The sequence below is a fragment of the Amblyraja radiata genome, chromosome 33, assembly GCF_010909765.2.
Source record: "Amblyraja radiata isolate CabotCenter1 chromosome 33, sAmbRad1.1.pri, whole genome shotgun sequence".
Lineage (NCBI taxonomy): Eukaryota > Metazoa > Chordata > Chondrichthyes > Rajiformes > Rajidae > Amblyraja > Amblyraja radiata.
This window is the reverse complement of record NC_045988.1, coordinates 15,588,864-15,609,546: the sequence shown is the minus strand read 5'-3', so window position 1 is coordinate 15,609,546 and position 20,683 is coordinate 15,588,864. Positions and strand designations below refer to the sequence as shown.

At 40.3% G+C, this 20,683-nt stretch overlaps 1 protein-coding gene across 1 annotated transcript in view; it reads left to right on the top strand.

The window, feature by feature from the left end:
* Positions 1-6,315: 6,315 nt before the first annotated feature.
* Positions 6,316-20,683, top strand: part of LOC116991253 (sialic acid-binding Ig-like lectin 13) — a 28,199-nt gene continuing 13,831 nt past the window's right edge. The window contains exons 1-5 of the mRNA XM_033049715.1: positions 6,316-6,514; positions 7,268-7,609; positions 10,424-10,714; positions 12,412-12,729; positions 13,152-13,250. Coding sequence (XP_032905606.1) covers positions 6,466-6,514; positions 7,268-7,609; positions 10,424-10,714; positions 12,412-12,729; positions 13,152-13,250 — 1,099 coding nt within the window. The 5' untranslated portion in view covers positions 6,316-6,465. The remainder of the gene's footprint in view (positions 6,515-7,267; positions 7,610-10,423; positions 10,715-12,411; positions 12,730-13,151; positions 13,251-20,683) is intronic.

Sequence of the window (20,683 nt, the reverse complement as noted above, 5' to 3'; positions counted from 1 at the left end):
CATAAATATTGGTGTTGGGCGCCCTTTTGGAGAGAGAACCTCAGCCTTGGACCGTGTCGCGAACGGTGTCTGGTGATTTTGAACACCCTGCGGTGTGCTCTGCTGTGTATTCTGGGTCTGCGTGTGCATTCGGGGATATTCGGGGATACGTGAGTGTATGTGCCTTATTTAGTAGTATAATAAATGACTTAGTGAATCAAACTCTGATAACTGAATCCTGTTTCTGTTCATAAAGAAATGTGTGGAGGACAGCATCCTTACAAAAACCTTCCAAGCGGGGCCTGAATGCAATCACCTCCTACAAGGCGAAATAAGGAGGCAGCTCGAATGTCTGCGAAACATCACTCCCTGACGAGCTCAATGCATTTTACGCACGCTTTGATGGGGAGAATACTGATGTGCTTTCCCAAGCCCCCATTCATTGTGATGCTATTTCAGTCTCAGTCACAGAGGCCGACGTCAGAAAATCCTTCAGAGGGGTGAACCCTCGAAAAGCACCTGGACCTGATGGTATACCCGGTCGTGTTCTAAAAACCTTTGCGGACCAACTGGCTAGAGTTTTTACGGCCATTTTCAACCTCTCACTTCTGAGGTCTGAGGTTCCCACCTGCTTTAAAAGGGCATCAATTATACCGGTGCCCAAGAAGAGTAAGGTGACGTGCCTCAATGACTATCGACCAGCGGCACTAATGCCTGTGGTGATGAAGTGCTTTGAGAGGTTGATCATGGAGCAAATCAACTCCTACCTCGACAACAACCTGGACCCACTGCAATTCGCTGACCGCCACAACAGATCAGCGGTGGATGCGATCTCGCTGTCCCTCCACTCCGCTCTGGACCACTTGGACAACAAAAGCTCATATGTCAGGCTGTTATTCATTGATTACAGCTCGGCATTTAATACAATCATCCCCTCCAAGCTGGTTACCAAACTCGCAGAACTGGGTCTCTGCGCATCCCTCTGCAATTGGATCCTCGACTTCCTCATTCACAGACCACAGCCTGTTCATATTGGTGGAATTGTGTCAGCCTCGATAACAATCAGCACGGAGCACCTCAAGGCTGTGTGCTCATCCCCCTGCTGTACTCACTCTATACTCATGACTGCGTAGCCTGTCATAGTGCGAACTCCATCATCAAGTTCGCTGATGATACCATTGTTGTGGGACATATCACTGATGGGGATGAATAAGAGTATAGAAGAGAGATCGAGCGACTGCCCAAATGGTGCCAGCACAATAACCTGGCCCTCAACACCAGCAAAACCAAGGAACTGATTGTGGACTTTGGAAGAAGTGGGATGGGGACCCACAGTCCCGTTTATATCAACGGGTCGATGGTTGATAGGGTCAAGAGCTTCAAATTCCTGGCCGTGCACATCTGTGAAGATCTTTCCTGGTCCGAGAACACTGATGTAACTATTAAGAAAGCACATTAGCACCTCGGTTTGTCAAGGAAGACTCTCTCTAACTTCTACAGGTGCACAGTTGAGAGCATGCTGACCGGTTGCATCATGGCTTGGTTCAGCAACTTGAGCGACCTGGAGCAGAAAAGACTACAAAAAGTGGTAAGCACTGCCCAGTCCATCATCGGCTCTGACCTCCCTTTCATCGAGGGGATCTATCACAATCGCTGCCTCAAAAAGGCTGGCAGTATCATCAAGGACCCACACCATCCTGGCCACACACTCATCTCCCCGCTACCTTTGGGTACAAGGTACAGGAGCCTGAAGACTGCAACGACCAGGTTCAGGAATAGCTACTTCCCCACAGCCATCAGGCTGTTAAACTTGGCTCAGACAAAACTCTGAACATTAATAGCCCATTATCAGTTTATTTATTCATGTGTGTATATATTTATATAATGCTATATGGACACACTGATCTGTTCTGTAGCCATGCCTACTATGTTCTGTTGTGCTGAAGCAAAGCAAGAATGTCATTGTCCTATCAGGAACACATGACAATAAACTCTCTTGAATCATGAATCTTGAATCTTGAATCCAGTGATTCTTCGAACATTTCATGTGGTTTACATAAAATATCGCCAACCGTGCACAGCAATAACTTTTGATATGATGAGGAAAATGTAGAATGGCTCGCGGTTTTATAAAGACTGAATTATATAGTTGGCCAGCAATTATGTATTGCTATCATTGAATTTTACGTTCCCATTGCAGATATTATGTGTAAATTCTAATTAAATGCTGGACTTGAGTAAAGAATTGTAGTTCCCCTCTATCTAGCAAAAAATTAGAGTTATCATGCAGAATCCATTGCCCCAATTGTTACGGTGTAAGAATGAAATGCTTCTCATCAGGCACACACCCTGCCTGAGATCATCGCCCACCAACTCTGGAACAGTCCGAGGCGACAAGAAGGTGACCCAAAATCAAACCTATTTCCATATTTGCACAGGAGGTAGGCCTCTCACAGCAGACGTGGATAGAATAGTAAGACAATCCACAGTCGCACATCTCATGCAATGGCTTCATCACTGATGCATTTGTAAGGGTCTGATTTAGGTAGAATTATTTCCAATTATAGCTCTTACATGGAGAGCTCTTACATGTGCGTATGTCCAGTTGATTTCGTTACCAATTTTCTGAGGCAATAAAATAAAGACAAATGAGGAATTTATTTATCAATGCTTTGGACAACCTTCTCAAATCCAACATTATTAAAGAAACATTTTGCCATTACAAACAGTCCAGGCCCATATAAGGAGGTTTATGGCTATTTCTTTCTCAACTTAAACTCAATACCGGTGAGTTTGCTAAGTCTGCATTATTTCTAGAGCCGTGGAGTCATACAGCACAGAAACAGGCCCGTCACCTCAACTGGCCCATGCCGAGCAAGATGACCCACCTTTACTGGTCCCACCTGCCCATGTTGGCCCATATCCCTTTGAACCTTTTCAACCATGTACCTGTCCAAATGTCTTTCAAATACTTTTGTCGTACCTGCTTCAACTACCTCCTCTGGCAGCTTCTTCCAGAAACCCACTACCCTGTGTGTGAATAAGTAGCCTCTCGGGTTCCTATTAAAATCTTTTCTCTCTCACCTTATACATATGTTCTCTGGTTCTTGATTCCCCAACTGTGGGTAAAATATCCTGTCCACTTACCCTATCTATTCCCCACATGATCGTATATACCTCTATCACAGCATCCATCATCCTCATACGCTCCAAGGAATAAAGTTCCAGCCTGTCCAGCCTTGTTTTGATTTGATTTTGATTTAATTTATTGTCATTGTCTTCAATTAAGAGACAACGACATTCTCTTACCCTTACAGTCATATAAAAAATAAAAATAAATAGCCTCTCCCTTTAGCTCAAGTCCCAGCAACATCAAGACAATAGACAATAGACAATAGACAATAGGTGCAGGAGTAGGTCATTCAGCCCTTCGAGCCAGCACCGCCATTCAATGTGATCATGGCCGAATATCCCCAATCAGTACCACATTCCTGCCTACTCCCCATATCCCCTGACTCCACTATTTTTAAGAGCCCTATCTAGCTCTCTCTTGAAAACATCCAGAGAACCTGCCTCTGCCTAAAGGCCGAGAATTCCACAGACATCCTCGTAAATCTTCTCTGAACTCCTTCCAGTTTTATATTTGACCAGCAGATGGTGCAAGAGCTACACTAGGATTCAGTACATAAATCAAAGTGCAGTTAACTGCAGCAACTGTAGCAACAGTTTTTTTCTGAATGCAAGAAAATTACAAATATGGAGCCAAGTAAAAGTCTGATTATCCGACACACTTGGGAATTTGGAAGTTGGTTGATTGTTGGAAGTTGGTTGATCTTTAAGAGCCCTATCTAGCTCTCTCTTGAAAGTATCCAGAGAATCGGCCTCCACAGAGAATTCCACAGACTCACAACTCTCTGTGAGAAAAAGTGTTTCGTCGTCTCTGTTCTAAATGGCTTAGCCCTTATTCTTAAATTATTTCTTAAATTCTTAAATAGTATTTACTTTAGCTACCTCAACAAAGTAATTGGTTCTTGCTTGATACCCTTATTTTTCCAAAATAGAATTGTTTTTCCTTGCTGACTATCTAGCTTCTCCACATAAATGCCTTTCTTCTTCATCTGGAAAGCAGTGAGAGAAGACATCCAAATAATGGGCCAATTTATCACATGAGCCATCGTACTTGAGTACATTGATTTCTCACAACTGATCACCACCGGGAAAGGCCTAGATTTTTCACCAAATAGGGTGTAAAAGGTAGTCACCGTCATGGAGAGATTCAGCATGAAAACAGACACTTTGACCCACCAAATCTGTGCCAACTTACATTATATTTTATCATTATACTATGTTATATTACATTTAATGCACCAAACCAAATGTATTTTAAGCATGTAACTGCTATGTTAAATTTATGCACAAGGTGGCGCACTGGTAGAAAAGATAGGAACGGCATCTACTGTGCCAATACGTATAGTTATAATATGGCCGTGTACAGATGCAGAGCAGTTCCACATATGCCATATAAGAGGTTAGTTCACAATCTGACCCAAGAATATAATACAGAAGAGTAGAGTGAAAATCAAGTAAACATTTTAATGCCTCTGTTTATCACCTTCACTATGATCTTCTCCCTATGAATCTAATATTCAGATGGGCCATTTCTTGCATCTCTCCCTTTTTCTGTATCTCTCTGTCTCTGTCTCAGGAGACTAACAATCTACTGACATTTAATATAGTCCAACTGACTCGCACAATGATCTTGACAAGACTTCCTTCCACATGGTCTCTTGTAAACATAGAAAATAGGTGCAGGACGAGGCTATTTGGCCCTTCGAGCCAGCACCACAGTGCTGTAAGTCCACCTTTCTTTCCCTTCCTCTCAGTGTCACCTATTCTGTTGCACCTATTCTCATGAAGAGACTTTCCTTTCCAGAACATAGGCTCTGGTGAATTTATTTTCATCATAGGTTTAAGGTAATAAGGTTTAAGGGGAAAGGCTTACTAGGAACCTGATAGGGTGGAGGGTGCATTGAACGAGCTGCCAGAGGAGGTAATTGAGGCAGGTACTATCGCTTGCAGTGTTTAAGAAACATTTAGACAGGTACATGGATAGGACAGGCTTAGTGGGTTATGGACCAAACGCAGACAGGAGGGACTAGTGTAGCTGGGACATGTTGGCCAGTGTGAGCAAGTTGGGCCAATGGGCCTGTTTCCACCCTGTATGACCCTATGACTCTATAACATCTCAAATGTCCTCCAGGAAATGTGATTTCTCCTCTGCTGTGCTCGATGGACCTCCTGTTCACATTTCCTCCATTTAACAAAGATACTAATCCCTTGGTCTTTACCTTTTACCTTTCCACCAGCTGCGATGGGATCCCACTAGCAGTCACGTCTTCCCCATCCCATCTCTTCCTGCTTTCCCTCTGCCACTCACTAATTAACTTATACATTCCCACCCACCTCTCCCTGCCCCCTGGCACTTTCCACTGCAACCATAAGAGATGCTACACGTGTTCCTACATCTCTGTCCTCACTACCATCCAGTGACCTAAACAGTATTTCCAGGTCAGATGTAGATTCACAATCTGCTACAACTTTGTCTACTCAATTTGTATTCCTGATGTGATCTCCTCTACATCGGTGAGACCAGATGTAGGTCAAGCAGCTGCCTCGTGGAAGTGCTCTGTCCCTAATGGCTATTCTGTCTTCCCAGTTGCCAGACCTTTCATCTCCCCTTCCTACTCACACTGACCAGTCTGTCCTAGGCCTTTGCATGACCATGGTGAGGTCTAATCCAGATTGGAAGAACAGCACTTCAGATCTCATCTGGGTAATCTACAATTTAGTATGAACAATGAAAAATAGATTAATACATGTGCTGCAATTTCAGGTAATCTCTGTGCTCCCTTTTCTCTCATTTTTGTCATTGTGTAAAAAAAGTTGCCCGTCAGATTCCTATTAACTCCCCCTTCACTTTAAACCTATGTGCTATAGGTTGAACAAGGGCGGAAAAAACATTTTCCAGTGGTGCCAGTGCAGGAAGTGAGAGTTAAACTTTATCAAAATGCTTCAATGGGTGAAAAAAACTCATTTGAAGTAAGACAACCTTGCTGCAGCGAATTATAAAAGGCACTGAAGTCACTCTGACGGCGCATTGACTGGGGCAGCTGTTTTGGATGCTGTGACATTGTTTTTGATTCAGTTCTCTACCAACACGCACTCTGTGGATTTCATTGACACAGATCCTCAGTGTTTGCTTGAACAAAGGCAGTGATATTAATCTGGGGAAAGTGAAAACTTCCTTCGGCTCGAACGTAACTTCCTCTGCTCAGTACACCCTCTGGCATTTCACAGTCTCTGATATTCTCCGTCTAAGATGCGAGTTCACAGCGGACGGATCATCCTCACTTGACATTTGCACGATTGGATCTGGCCGCGGGCGGAGAGTTTAACATTTCCAGGGACGGGCAGAACCAGGCAAAGATGCAACTCCTCCTGAAGCTGCTTTTCCTCCTGCATGCAGGAACACAAGGCAAGTTATGTTGATCGGACAATCTGTGGACCAAGGAGCCGTGATGAGGATCATCATTATGTGGCATATTGCATCGATAGGTAGTTCAGGAGATAGTCTGTTATTAAAACAGCAAGTCGATTAATATCTCTGTGAGGCCGAGAAACCCTTCAAAATGTTTAGTCTCCATTAAATCTATATTTTTAATGTTGGAATAAAAGTTTTGCATCTTCATTGACGGCGATTGCCTGCAAAGATTCAATGAGTTAAAACATTTGAGATATAGTTCGGTCACTACAACTCCATCAGAGAGCACAAAGCAGGAAACTTACGAAGGTGTAGAAACGAGGAACGACAGATTCTGGTTTGCAAGTGAAGACACAGAGTGCTGGAGCAACTCAGCGGGTCAGGCAGGCAGCATTCCTGGAGAACATGGATAGGTGGCGTTTCGGGTCGGGACCCTTTTCCAGACTTTGAAAAATCATCTCATCTATGAGCTCCTGAGATGCTTCCTGACCCGCCGAGTTACTCCAGCCACTTGTGTATTTTCTAGCGTCCAAATATCACGGTGCCACCTGCCACCGAATCTGCTGAGAGAAGGCATTTGCAACCATCATGGAAGCGAGAATCGTTGTTTGAAAACGTCAGATTTGAATGTGTTTCTTTTAAGTATTGTTTCCGTTAGAAAACCAATCCCTCGTTCAGTGTGTAAAGTGGATGTTTATTGAACTACTAACGGGAGTATAATTGACAAATGTATTTATTTTCCACCAGGAGTTCCGCTAATCACAAATTTGATCCAGTCACGTCTGGTCAAGGTGTGGAGAGGCGAGTCCGTCACGTTAAACTGTACCTTTAGTTATAATGGAAGTGTGAATGCCTGGCTCCGCGTTTCATGGCATCGGACATCACCTGGAGGGTCTACTGACAACACGAACAACCCGCTCTGCATTCCTCACCCCCTCTGGGGTGGTTTCAAACACTGTACGGCATCACTGAAGATTGAAAATGTATCGTTTGGTCACTCTGATTACAACTACATTTGTGCGGTGAATGTACCACATGTCTTCCCTCCAATTCATGAAAAGGGCCAAGGAACACGAATACAGGTTTATGGTAAAGTATTTGTAATACTATGATGATCTCCAGTCTCTGCACTTTATGTTTATGAAATCAATAATGTTAAACGCAGTGACATTTGAACCAGCCATTTACAGATACTTTAACAGACATAATACCAAGCAGACCCAATTAGAAATAAGATGAAATGAACACATGTGTTTCAACCTAAATTAATAAGGCATATCACGACACAAAGGGCTGGAGCAATTTAATGGGTCAAGCAGCATCCCTGGAGAACATGGATATCATCTTCAGACCATGTTCCCCTGATATGCTGACTGACCCGCTGAGTTACGCCAGCACTCTGTCTTCTTTTGTAAACCAGAATCTGCAGTTCCGTGTTTCACAGAGGTACTTCAAGGTTGGTGTTTCCAGCTTTTTTTTTGGAAAACACAGCTTGTGTTATTGTTGCGTTGTCTCATTGGATCTTAAATCGTATATGAATACCAACAGTGACAATATTGCTCCATTTCTCTTTCTTTTCACTTTCTATTCTGTCCATACCAAAGGATGAGCTGGTTTTACAACAGTTAAAAAAATAACTCTTTGAGATAGTTTGATTGACTGCATTCAGTTAGGATTCAGTTTGTGAAAGATCTCACTGGCAATGGAGGAAGGGATGACAGGTCAGTATGGGAATGGAAAAGCGAATTGAAATGGATAGCAATTGGCAGCTCTTTCCCAGAGTGAGCAATGGTGGGTAGATGGGGATGGTGCATGGAAGGGGACATTTTAAGGGGAGTTCACTTCTTGTACTAAGAATTAATGGAAACAGAGCTTAGCCAAATCAAGCTGTTTATTGTCATTGGCACAAGAACGGTGAGGTACAGGTGCAACAAAAATCTGCACACAGAAACATAAATTATAAGTAAATTTATTACATAATCACATTTAATCACATAAAATTCTACAAGACGAAAAAATGGAAGAAGACTGTAAAACACAATAAGTAAATCAAACAAGTCCATGGTGTTCCATTGTCGTGGGAGGATTGGGGTCGTGTGGGTTGGTTCAATAAAAGTTGTAGGACAGTAGTGGTTTCTGAACCTGGTGGTGTGATACTCTAGGCTTTTATATCTCACCCTATGGTAACAGTGAGAAGAGGGCAAGGCCTGGATGGAGGGATAATAGATGCCACCATCTTGAGGCATGTAGGTGGGGAGGCCTGTGGTTATGATTGCCTGAGCTGAGTCTAGCCTCTTGAGTTCCTATGCATTGAAATTTCCATGGCAGCCCAAGATGCAACCAGTCAGAATACTTCCTACAGTACATCAGTAGAAGTTTCTTTGCATGTTGCATAACCTGCCAAATCTTTTTAAACTTCTAACAAAGTTGAGGCAGTGGCAGATCTTTTTCATGATTACAGCTATGTGCCCTGCTTAAGAGAGGTCATCTGAGATGTTATCATCCAGGAATTTGAAGTTGCTAACTCATTCCACCATTGACCCAACCTTAAAAACTGCATATTGTTGCCCGACTTTACCGTTCCAAAGTCAGTGGTTCGCTACTTGCACACTGACTGATCACCACCCATAATTCAGCTAACCACAATGGTGTCATTGTTGAGTTGATAGATGGCATTGGAGTTATGCTTAGCCACATAGCTATGGGTGAGAAAAGAGTAGAGCAGGGTGCTAAGGGGTTGGAAATTATATGACTGCCTTGGTCTCCTTTGTTTGCAACAATTTAGTCTGAGGAGCAATTAAATTGCAGTGCATTAAATTACATGAGGTCTCAACACACAAACCAGAAAGGACTTGGATCTCGTTGCCCGGAGTAATTTAGAAGCATAGATGTAATTTAGCTGGTAGAAGAATTGGGTTGATGTTGTGAACAAATAAATTCACTCTTGAGGTACACAAAAATGCCTGAGAAACTCAGCGGGTGCAGCAGCATCTATGAAGCTTCCTTCGCTCCATAGATGCTGCTGCACCCGCTGAATTTCTCCAACATTTTTGTGTACCTTCGATTTTCCAGCATCTGCAATTCCTTCTTAAACAAATAAATTCACTTAATCAGTGGCAGTGACTGGAACTCATCATCAGAATGGGTAAAAGAAGTAGAAATCTTCACCAAATTTCATGTACCTGAATGAGCACTTGAAGTGCATCACTTGCAGGGCTTTGAACTTGAGAAGTGAGAGTAAATTAAAAGTATGTTTTAGAGCAGCATGTATTCAATAAATCGCCTACATCAGGGGTTCTCAACCTTTTTCGTCCCGATTACCACTGGCAACTTTAATAGCACATAACAATGTTATTTCACTTGTATATGAACAACTAATGATGAACAGATACCGGTATGCCAGAACCAAACACAGTCAGTCAATGAGAAAAAATATGTACAAATCCAGACGCAACAAATTTACCCCCTGGGTAGGCGACATTTACCCTCTGGGGGTATATTTATCCCAGGTTGGGATCTCTTGTTCTACACCATAAATTTCTACAGTGATTATCATTAACTCAAGTTACCACTAGTTTCTCACTGAAATGTTTTACTGTGCATTACTGTGCATTACAAGTATCGTCAATACTAACCAAAAGACTACCGCATGTGAGTCTGTTGGATATACATAATCTCATTTTGCCAGGACCATGGAGTAATATTATAATGGTCCAGCATATATTTGACCCTTGATGCTTCTCAGCTAAAGAAGGGCTATATTTTTTATAATTCTACATCATTAATTTAACATTCTCTATGAAAATAGAGCAGAATTTTGGACAACTTACTCTGTCAGTAAGTTTCACTAACATTGAAATGTGTGATATATAGTTTAATACTTTATGCTTTATCTTCTCTCAGATCTTCCAGAAATGTATATACGGAGTGATACTTTGGTTGCTGGTCATGAATCCACTCTAAACTGCTCTGGCAAGGGATTGTACGACAAGGATATCTCCTTCACATGGACATGCACCTCTACAAATATCACTGCACCAACTTTTGAAACAGACAGGAATGGCACACTAGTTGCCACCAGTCATTACAAGATTGTCCCAAGAGTGGAAGACAATGGAACTGTTTGCAGTTGTCAGATTTATCATTCCGTTTTTGGACGGCCAGTTGTAAATACGATCAAACTAAATATTATGTGTAAGTATCATCTTTAACTTTTGAAGTGGTATTCACTGTATTGCTAATTTTTGAATTCTTATTGTATGCACATTATTGTGTTATAACTGATATGCATTGTATATCACCATCTATACCAGTGTAACTGAATATCTTCTGCATCTACTTTAACTGCTCATTGACCCAGTTCCATTAGTTTTATCACTTACATTTTCTCTCATTTATATTGTTCTTGGTTTCTTCTATTTTGCCTTTCTCTGTTGTCCTGTTACGCAGACCCAAAGTTTCAATTAATTCACCTTTCTCAATTGCTTTTAATTAATCTGCCCCAAATACTCTATCTTCTAACTATGATGATTATTTCCCAGATTTGATCATTCTCAGTTAAGTTTGAAGCTTATTTATAGATATCTCTTGGTAATCCTATGTGTGTGTCTCCCCATCTCCACTGAGGCAATCTTAAAAGCTAATCCTGCTAACCTTCCTTCGCAATCAGAGTTTATGACACTTACAGGGTGGATCAATATTCATCATCCCTCTCCCTTCCATATTCATGTTCTATCCTTTTTATTTTAGAATTGGACTTTTGCCATCTAAGCCCTCATTGTGCGTGTGTGCATTGATAAAAATATTTCAAGTATAACCAATTGCTCCTTCTCCAAACTTCTTGGCTACGGTCTCACAGAGGTTCTATGTTCCCATTCACCAAAACTCACTTTCTTCTGTCCTTATCCATCTCCTGCAACACTTCACCCTTTTGCATCTCTGCTTGTTTTGTACTTCATATCTCTCCATTAAATTTCTCTTTCTCTATCAACAAAAGTTCTCTCCCAGCTTTTGCAATGAGTAGTATCTTCTTCTCGCTATTTTCAATGCCCGTCTTATGTACTTGTCTTAACCTTAGGTCTTTGAATTCATAGCCCTCTGTCCTGCAATAACTTTGTTTTCAATATCAATTCCTCTATTCATGGCCACACCAACAATATTCCTTTATCATGTGTAGGAAGAAACTGCAGATGCTGGTTTAAAAAGAAGATAGACACAAAATGTTGGAGTAACTCAGCGGGAGTAGGGTCTCGACCCAAAGCGTCACCCATTCCCTCTTCAGAGATGCTGCCTGGCCCGCTGAGTTACTCTAGCATTTAGTGTCTACCTTCCCTTCAAAGGTGGCCCTACTACTCTCACCATATGCAGGGGTATCTGTGATCATTTGTGGTAGCCGTATAAATCACTTACAACCCCACACCAACCTGTGTTCCGACAGGCGAAGGAAATCACCTAAGAATTATATTAGTGGGTTGACTCTTCAAACGGTTAGGAATTTGGATCTCCATTTGCTACGTTTATCAAACACTTCATCTCTTTACTACCAGCTGTATAACCATCGAACAATTCTACATTTCTCCAGTCGTAATGTCGAAGATTCTCAACTTTCATCGTGCAAATGGTTCATTAAGCTCTAGCATTCACTCCCCTTTCCTCTCCGCATCAATCCCTCACTCTCCATAGACAAGAACAAGCTTAGCTTTTTGTTACGTATTCGATTCTTTCCAACTTGGCTTCAGTGGCAGTCCGAGTTGTACTGAGGTCCCTTGAGAATGATTAGCTCTCAGAAGTGCAAAATTTGATTGTAAATAGCTGTTCTGTGTCTACTTGCATGTTAATTCTTTTCACATTGCTTTAATCTACAATGAAGTGTACATTATCTTTACCATTAGATGGACCACAAGATCTATTAATAACATACAGGTTGAAAGCAGTGGATACTTTTCGACTGATCAATGATAACATCATCTTTGTTGCTGCTGATTCATTCCTGGAACTGAATTGTCGCGTAGATAGTAATCCGGTCTCCACTGTTTTCTGGACAAATGCCACGGAGAATCATAATGTAACGTTGCAAACTGGAGTCGGGTTCAACAGTTCAAAAGAATGGACACGTTTCCAACGTAAAGATGAAGGAATGTATTGGTGCATGGCAAAAAACGGCTACGGCTGGAGAAACAGAAGTATCTCGATAAACACAAAACAGAAAGGTAAATAGAAATGTAATTATACATGTGCCTAGGTAATTGAGGTGGAATCATTCTTAGCAAATAACACCTCAGCTTAATTAGTTCAATGTCTTTTTTCTTGATCTTAGTGATTGATCAATTGTAATATTTTATTTATTTTACAAATCATATATAGTAAAGACTAGTTAGTGCTGTCATCTTCAAATGCTTTGATTTTATAGTGTTTTTCCATTGTAGATTTTAAATTGTAGATTAAAAAAAATTAAACATTAGAGTGCTGCAGTTTTGTTTATTAATGGCTGTGTATCTCTTCTGGAATTGAAAGAAATATGTACCCTGCTGTCAAATAATGTAAAACGATTGCAGTGTTTTTTAAAAAACTTTTTATGTCTCTCAGAGCTGAAACATTACATGTAGTTGACATCTTGAATTTTCTTTCACAGATTATCCTTTTCTTTATGCTCTGGTCCTGATCCCCCTAACTACTGCCATGATTTTGGCAATAATATATGTTTGTCTGAACTGTAAGAGGCAACGGAAAGGTAAAACGTAAAATAAATCGTTGGTTGTAGGTGTTAACCAAATCGACAACAATAGCCAGCTGAAAAATAATGTGGTTTTCAATCAATCGTGTTTTTACACAATCTGTTTTGATATCCTGTGTGTTGATTGTTGGGTTAATTTCATGGCCAAGCCTTTCTTTGGTTAAATAAGTGTTACATTTCAAGTTAGAGGCTCATGAAAGATCTTGTTTAATATTTTCCAGCAATGCCCTGATCTCAAAAATGAATTTAGTTTAGTTTAACGATACAGCGTGGAAACAGGCTCTTCAGCCCATCAAGACAGCATCGGGCAATGATCACCCTTACACTAGTTCTGTTATCCCACTTTCGCATCCTACACATTTCCCATGGGGGGAAATTACAGAGGCCAATTAACCTACGTCTTTGGAATGTGGGAAGAAACCAGAGCACCAGGAGAAAACCCATGCGGTCACAGGGAGAATGTACAAACTCCATATAGATAGCACCCGTAGTCAGGATTAAACCCGGGTCTCTGGTGCAGCAAGTCAGTAATTCTATGGCTGTGCCACTGTGCTGTCCTAATTGAAAATAATATTATTTATTGATTCATAGAAAAACACAAAACTTGGCAAGCCATTTTCAAAATTGGAATCAGGAACTACATTACAAAAGAGGCAAATTTTAAAAATATGAGTTGGAGTAGTGCAGAAATTTTGAGAGCGCATTTTGGAAATAAAAATTAAGACTTTTTATGGGAAATATTTAAATTAAGATAAAGAGATGCACTACAATGTGGAAAAACAAGTAGTTCAACTATGTTCTGTTTTGCATTCTAGAGACATTGGGGTTTTTTCTACAATTCTTTGATTCTCTACGAGCCTTTCAAATTTATTGGCCATTATAATAGAAAAGGAAATGATCTTGAACTTGTTTGACCTACTGAAGTTAGGGAGGAATTCTGTAGAGGAAATTCATTTCTGGAAAAAGTGCAGCATGAATTCTCCACAAAGCCACCAGGACGTGGAATTGTTCATTAAGAGACTGGGAAGGAAAAGCCCTTTTATTTAGTTAACTCTGCAACGGTTAAAAGGATGAAAGGGCAAGTTGAATTATGAGAGAGTGACATAACATTTCACAAGGGGAGCAGCAAGAAAGTTTTGAAATGAAATTCGTTGAGAGTAAATTTAGAAAGAAAAAGTCTAATTCTCTGTTTGCTATTAACAGTTTATGATGACTTTGAAAATAATTTAGTTGTTTGGAAAAAAGAGACCTTTAAATATAGCAGGTAGACAAAAAAGCTGGAGAAACTCAGCAGGTGAGACAGCATCTATGGAGAGAAGGAATAGGCGACGTTTCGGGTCAAGACCCTTCTTCAGACTGATAATACAACAGAGTGAGACTGGATAATGTGGAGCCAATTTGATTTAATTGGGTTGATTGGATTTGATTGGACTTTTTCAAGTCGTATATGATTCTCGATATTAGGCTGCGTGACAGTTTATCTGCCCCCCAGCTTATTAAATGAATATGTGAAATTGAAGCTTGAATGCCATCAATGCCATTGGAATATTTTTCCTGCTGTGAATCTTATCACTGGCGTTTATTTATTGTCACTGCTTTGCTATTTCTTTTCACTTGCTTCACTCAAGGCTAAATACACCATCCCCCATGCATTTCCTGTTCAAGAGTGCATTGGAATCACCCCAAAAAAAAATCCTCAAGACAGCGGAATGCCTTGCCTTCCACTGCAGTGCAATTATAGTGCAATGTACGGGCCTTTGTTAACCAAAGCGTGATGTGTACTGACCACTACTTCTCCATATTTCTCATCACCCAGATCGTTTCAACATGAATGTACAGTATTACTTCACCACAACTATAGACCTGAAAATTTAAACATGCAGATTTCTGAAGAAATGAAATGCTGCTTTACAAAACCAGGCCAAGGTTAGAGGAAATTGCGTTCGAAATACATCCACCTTGATGTGGGAAGGAATCTATCGATGCTAATCCATTCTCGGCAACGTGCAAGAGAGAATATTTAGCATATGTATTTTGGGAATTTTGTTCATAGCTGCAAGTTTGACTTGGGCCTGGATAGAGTGGATGTGGAGAGGAGGTGTCCACTAGTGGGAGAATCTAGGACTAGAGGTTATAGCCTCAGAATTAAAGGATGGTCCTTTAGGAAGGAGATGAGGAGAAATTTCATTTGTCAGAGCGTGGTGAATCTGTGGAATTTATTCCCACACAGGGCTGTGGAGGCCGGGTCAGTGGATATTTTTAAGGCAGAGATAGATAGATTCTTGATTAGTATGGGTGTCAGGAGTTATTGGAAGAAGGCAGGAGAATGGGTTTAGGAAGCATGGGGTTAGATGAATCAGCCATGATTGAATGGTAGACTGGCCTAATTCTGCTCCTTTCACATGAACTCATGAACAAGCACTGCTTATCCAGTTGCAGTATTTTCTTTTAAAATTTACAATATCTTGCACCTACAAAAAGTGAATATAAACTGAGTTTAATATATGCCTTCAGTGAAGACAAAAGATTGCCTGCCATTGTATTGTCCTTACTCTAAATCAAAGCAGGTTTACTTTCCAATCTTTGACAGGATGGTCCAGATTTTGGCTTTTCGCATTTCTCCCTGAAAATTGTATGGTTTTCTTGACTGGGTTTCATCTTTCTGCTCTGCATTCTCATTGGATGAGTTTCCTAACTCAACTAGGATTTAGTAAAAACCTGTATTCTCTGGCAATGACCTTATCTGTTCCACCCTTTATGGTTTGTTGTATTGTTTATTTGGAGGGCAATTTGACTAACAGCCAGCGGATGGCCACAACAGGTTTTAAATCAGCAAATCTGACACTATTTACATGCAAAAGTAGAAAATTGCACTGAAGTAGCAAAAAAAATGGGAGCTAATGTATCAGCTACACATATACTGAATATTGGCCAGATTATCTTGGTTGGTTTGGGGAAGATCTCATGCTATACTACCCATTTTGCACTGAAAAATCAAGTCGCATTTCTACACCAATAATGATGATACTCAGTGAAAAATCAATTATTAAAAAATAGCTGAGTATCGATATCCTACATGCATTCTAGGTCCCAAATTTTAAATAAAAGAAAATGATGTAGCAATTAAAAAATGAATAAAACAATTTACAAATATTTGTTATTCATTTGAATTTTAAAACATCTTGAAATTATGATTAAAGTAATCCTGCTAATTCAGATTTTGGCTTTTCCTGTTAGTCACTGAAGCAAATAAATTGGATTTTAATCACAGAAATATAGCATTGGTCCATTGATACATCATTTCTTCCATCTTAAGGAGATTAAATGGTGTAATAGGGCAGGATTTGAAAAGTCCCAGTGTTCTACGCTCTAAGTTGTTCTTGTCAAGGAACAGAGGAAATAAAAAGTGGATGGAACAATAGCAGCCTTCATACAAGAAATCGCATTTCAGCTTGCTTGTGCAGTGAACTGTTACAAGAAGCCAAAGTAAAAAGGAAATTTGCAAAGATTGGAAGGGACAGTGGCTTTACGCTTGCAGTTCTTATGCTTGGCCTGGTTTGGAACTACAGTTGTACAATGTGGTTAACTGCAGCATTTGTAAGTGAGAGCATTGTGTGGTATGCAGCTGGATGTGCCTTTTGTATAGCTCTGGTGACCACAGTAAAAAATAGTAGTTCACTACAAATTGTCTATTTTTAAATTTTAATCATTTTATCTCAACTAGAGATAAAATATCATAACATTTTGGGTTTGGAGTGAGATATACAATCAGAGAAATCCTTTGCATAGTGTGCAATTTATATTTTAAACAAATTCATTTGGGATAATATTTTTTACTTAAACATTAAATGTTGCTTGGCCTTTTTTCGAATCATTTCAATTTGTTACCTATTATCACAGATAAATATCATGCAACAAAAGCTTTGTGACAAAAAAAGCTTGATAATTCTAATAAGTATTATTAAAATTATTCAAAGAAGATCTAAAATAAATTAGGATGGATTCAAAGTAAACAGGATATAACATTTTCCAAATTTTGAGAAGAATCTTTTTGAGAGGTTCTTGTCGCGACCCATCACGTTACCACAGATACAATTTACTGTATGAAGGCTACGGAACAGTGCTCTTCTTATTTTTATTCTTTGAAAATAAGATGAATTTACTATGTGCAATGCCACAATTTATCAATTACTTTATTCACTGAAATGGTGAATTTATACCTGTAACCTGATTCGAACTTGGAGATTTATAGTAATGGCCGCTCGTCGGTACTCGGGGCTCTCGTGGACATTTTTCATCATGTTGAAAAATCTTCACAAGTCTTCCCATGCTTACCTGCTGTTAGCGAGTCTTCCCGAGTACCTGCCGTTAGCACTAAGAGACGTCCCCGAGCTCCAACGTACCCGCTACGTTCATTCTCCGTGCTTACCACGAGTTTGATTTTTTTTTAAACTCGGGAGAGCTCTTGGAATGAACTCGCGCCGTGGGACAGGGCTAATACTCCCGGTATATTAAGCATTTGAAAAGCCTCTATGATATTCTCAGTGTATTTTATAACATTTTTACAATGGTCAGGTTTTTTTTCCTGAATTGGTGCCACTGGTGTTCAGCATGGAAGCATGATGATAATTAGTTTTCAAGATATATTCAATTGTACAATGGATGACTGCATAATCTGATTTGCTACTGATGATTGAATGAGGAAACAATACCTTTTGCTGTTAGTTAGTTTGTACCACATGGTTTTGTGAATTCATCTCAGCAGCAAGTCTTTATGTAATGTTTCCTCTGCTTATGCAACAAGGCAGCATGCACAGTTACACTGAAGTATCGAGCGGCACTTGGATCTGCAGAAGGACTTCTCACATCCTGTGTTATAAGGATGATATTATTATCAAGCAGGCCAATTATGACTTTACAAATAATTAACAAGGAACAAGCTAGCAGTCAGTGTGTGAGGCAGGAGGCAGAGAATGGTAGCACTCTGACCCAAAATGTAGGGGTGAGAGAAGAAAAAGACAATAAACAGAGAATAAGAGAGGGTGGGTTTCTTAAATGTGTATATTTTAATGCTAGGAGCATTGTAAGAAAGGTGGATGAATTTAGCGCCTGGATTGACACCTGGAAGTATGATGTTGTGGCGATCAGTGAAACATGGTTGCAGGAGGGCTGTGATTGGAAACTAAATATTCCAGGATTTCGTTGCTTCAGGTGTGATAGAATTGGAGGGGCAAGAGGTGGAGGTGTTGCATTGCTTATCAGGGAAGATATTACAGCAGTGCTTTGCAGGATAGATTAGAGGGCTCGTCTAGGGAGGCTATTTGGGTGGAACTGAGAAATGGGAAAGTGGTAGCAACACTTATAGGGGTGTATTATAGACCGCCAAATGGGGAGCGAGAATTGGAAGAGCAAATATGTAAGGAGATTGCAGATATTAGTAGTAAGCACAAGGTAGTGATTGTGCGAGATTTCAATTTTCCACACATAGTCTGGGAAACACATTCTGTAAATGGGCTGGATGGGTTGGAGTTTGTAAAATGTGTGCAGGATAGTTTTTTGCAGCAATACATAGAAGTACCTACTAGAGAAGGGGTGGTGCTGGACCTCCTGTTAGGAAATTAGACGGGTCAGGTGGCAGAGGTATGCGTTGGGGAACAGTTCGGGACCAGTGATCACAATACCATTAGTTTCAATATAATTATGGAGAGGGTCAGAACTGGACCTAGGGTTGAGATTTTTGATTGGAGAAAGGCTAACTTTGAGGATATGTGAAAGGATTTAAAATAAGTAAATTGGGACAGTTTGTTTTATGGGAAAGATGTGGAAGAGAAATGGAAGACATTTAAAGGTGAAATTTTAAGAATACAGAATCTTTATGTCCCTGTTCGGTTGAAAGGAAATAGTAAAAATTGGAAAGAGCCATGGTTTTCAAGGGAAATTGGACACTTGGTTCGGAAAAAGAGAGAGATCTACAATAATTATAGGCAGCATGGAGTAAATGAGGTGCTTGAGGAGTATAAAGAATGTAAAAAGAATCTTAAGAAAGAAATTAGAAAAGCTAAAAGAAGATATGAGGTTGCTTTGACAAGTAAGGTGAAAGTAAATCCAAAGGGTTTTTACAGCTATATTAATAGCAAAAGGATAACGAGAAATAAAATTGGTCCATTAGAGAGTCAGAGTGGACAGCTATCTGCAGAGCCAAAAGAGATGGGGGGAGATATTGAACAATTTATTTTCTTCGGTATTCACCAAGGAGAAGGATATTGAATTATGTGAGGTAAGGGAAACAAGTAGAGTAGCTATGGAAACTATGAGATTCAAAGAAGAGGAAGTACTGACACTTTTGAGAAATATAAAAGTGGATAAGTCTCCAGGTCCGGACAGGATATTCCCTAGGACATTGAGGGAAGTTAGTGTAGAAATAGCAGGGGCTATGACAGAAATATTTCAAATGTCATTAGAAACGGGAATAGTGCCGGAGGATTGGCGTACTGCGCATGTTGTTCCATTGTTTAAAAAGGGGTCTAAGAGTAAACCTAGCAATTATAGACCTGTTAGTTTGACGTCAGTGGTGGGCAAATTAATGGAAAGGATACTTAGAGATAATATATATAAGCATCTGGATAAACAGGGTCTGATTAGGAACAGTCAACATGGATTTGTGCCTGGAAGGTCATGTTTGACTAATCTTCTTGAATTTTTTGAAGAGGTTACTCGGGAAATTGATGAGGGTAAAGCAGTGGATGTTGTATATATGGACTTCAGTAAGGCCTTTGACAAGGTTCCTCACGGAAGGTTGGTTAAGAAGGTTCAATTGTTGGGTATTAATGGTGGAGTAGCAAGATGGATTCAATAGTGGCTGAATGGGAGATGCCAGAGAGTAATGGTGGATGGTTGTTTGTCAGGTTGGAGGCCAGTGACTAGTGGGGTGCCACAGGGATCTGTGTTGGGTCCACTGTTGTTTGTCATGTACATCAATGATCTGGATGATGGTGTGGTAAATTGGATTAGTAAGTATGCAGATGATACTAAGATAGGTGGGGTTGTGAATAATGAAATAGATTTTCAAAGTCTACAGAGAGATTTATGCCAGTTGGAAGAGTGGGCTGAAAGATGGCAGATGGAGTTTAATGCTGATAAGTGTGTGGTGCTACATCTTGGCAGGACAAATCAAAATAGGACGTACATGGTAAATGGTAGGGAATTGAAGAATGTAGGTGAACAGAGGGATCTGGGAATAACTGTGCACAGTTCCCTGAAAGTGGAATCTCATGTAGATAGGGTGGTAAAGAAAGCTTTTGGTGTGCTGGCCTTTATAAATCAGAGCATTGAGTATAGAAGTTGGGATGTAATGTTAAAATTGTACAAGGCATTGGTGAGGCCAATTCTGGAGTATGGTGTACAATTTTGGTCGCCAAATTATCGGAAGG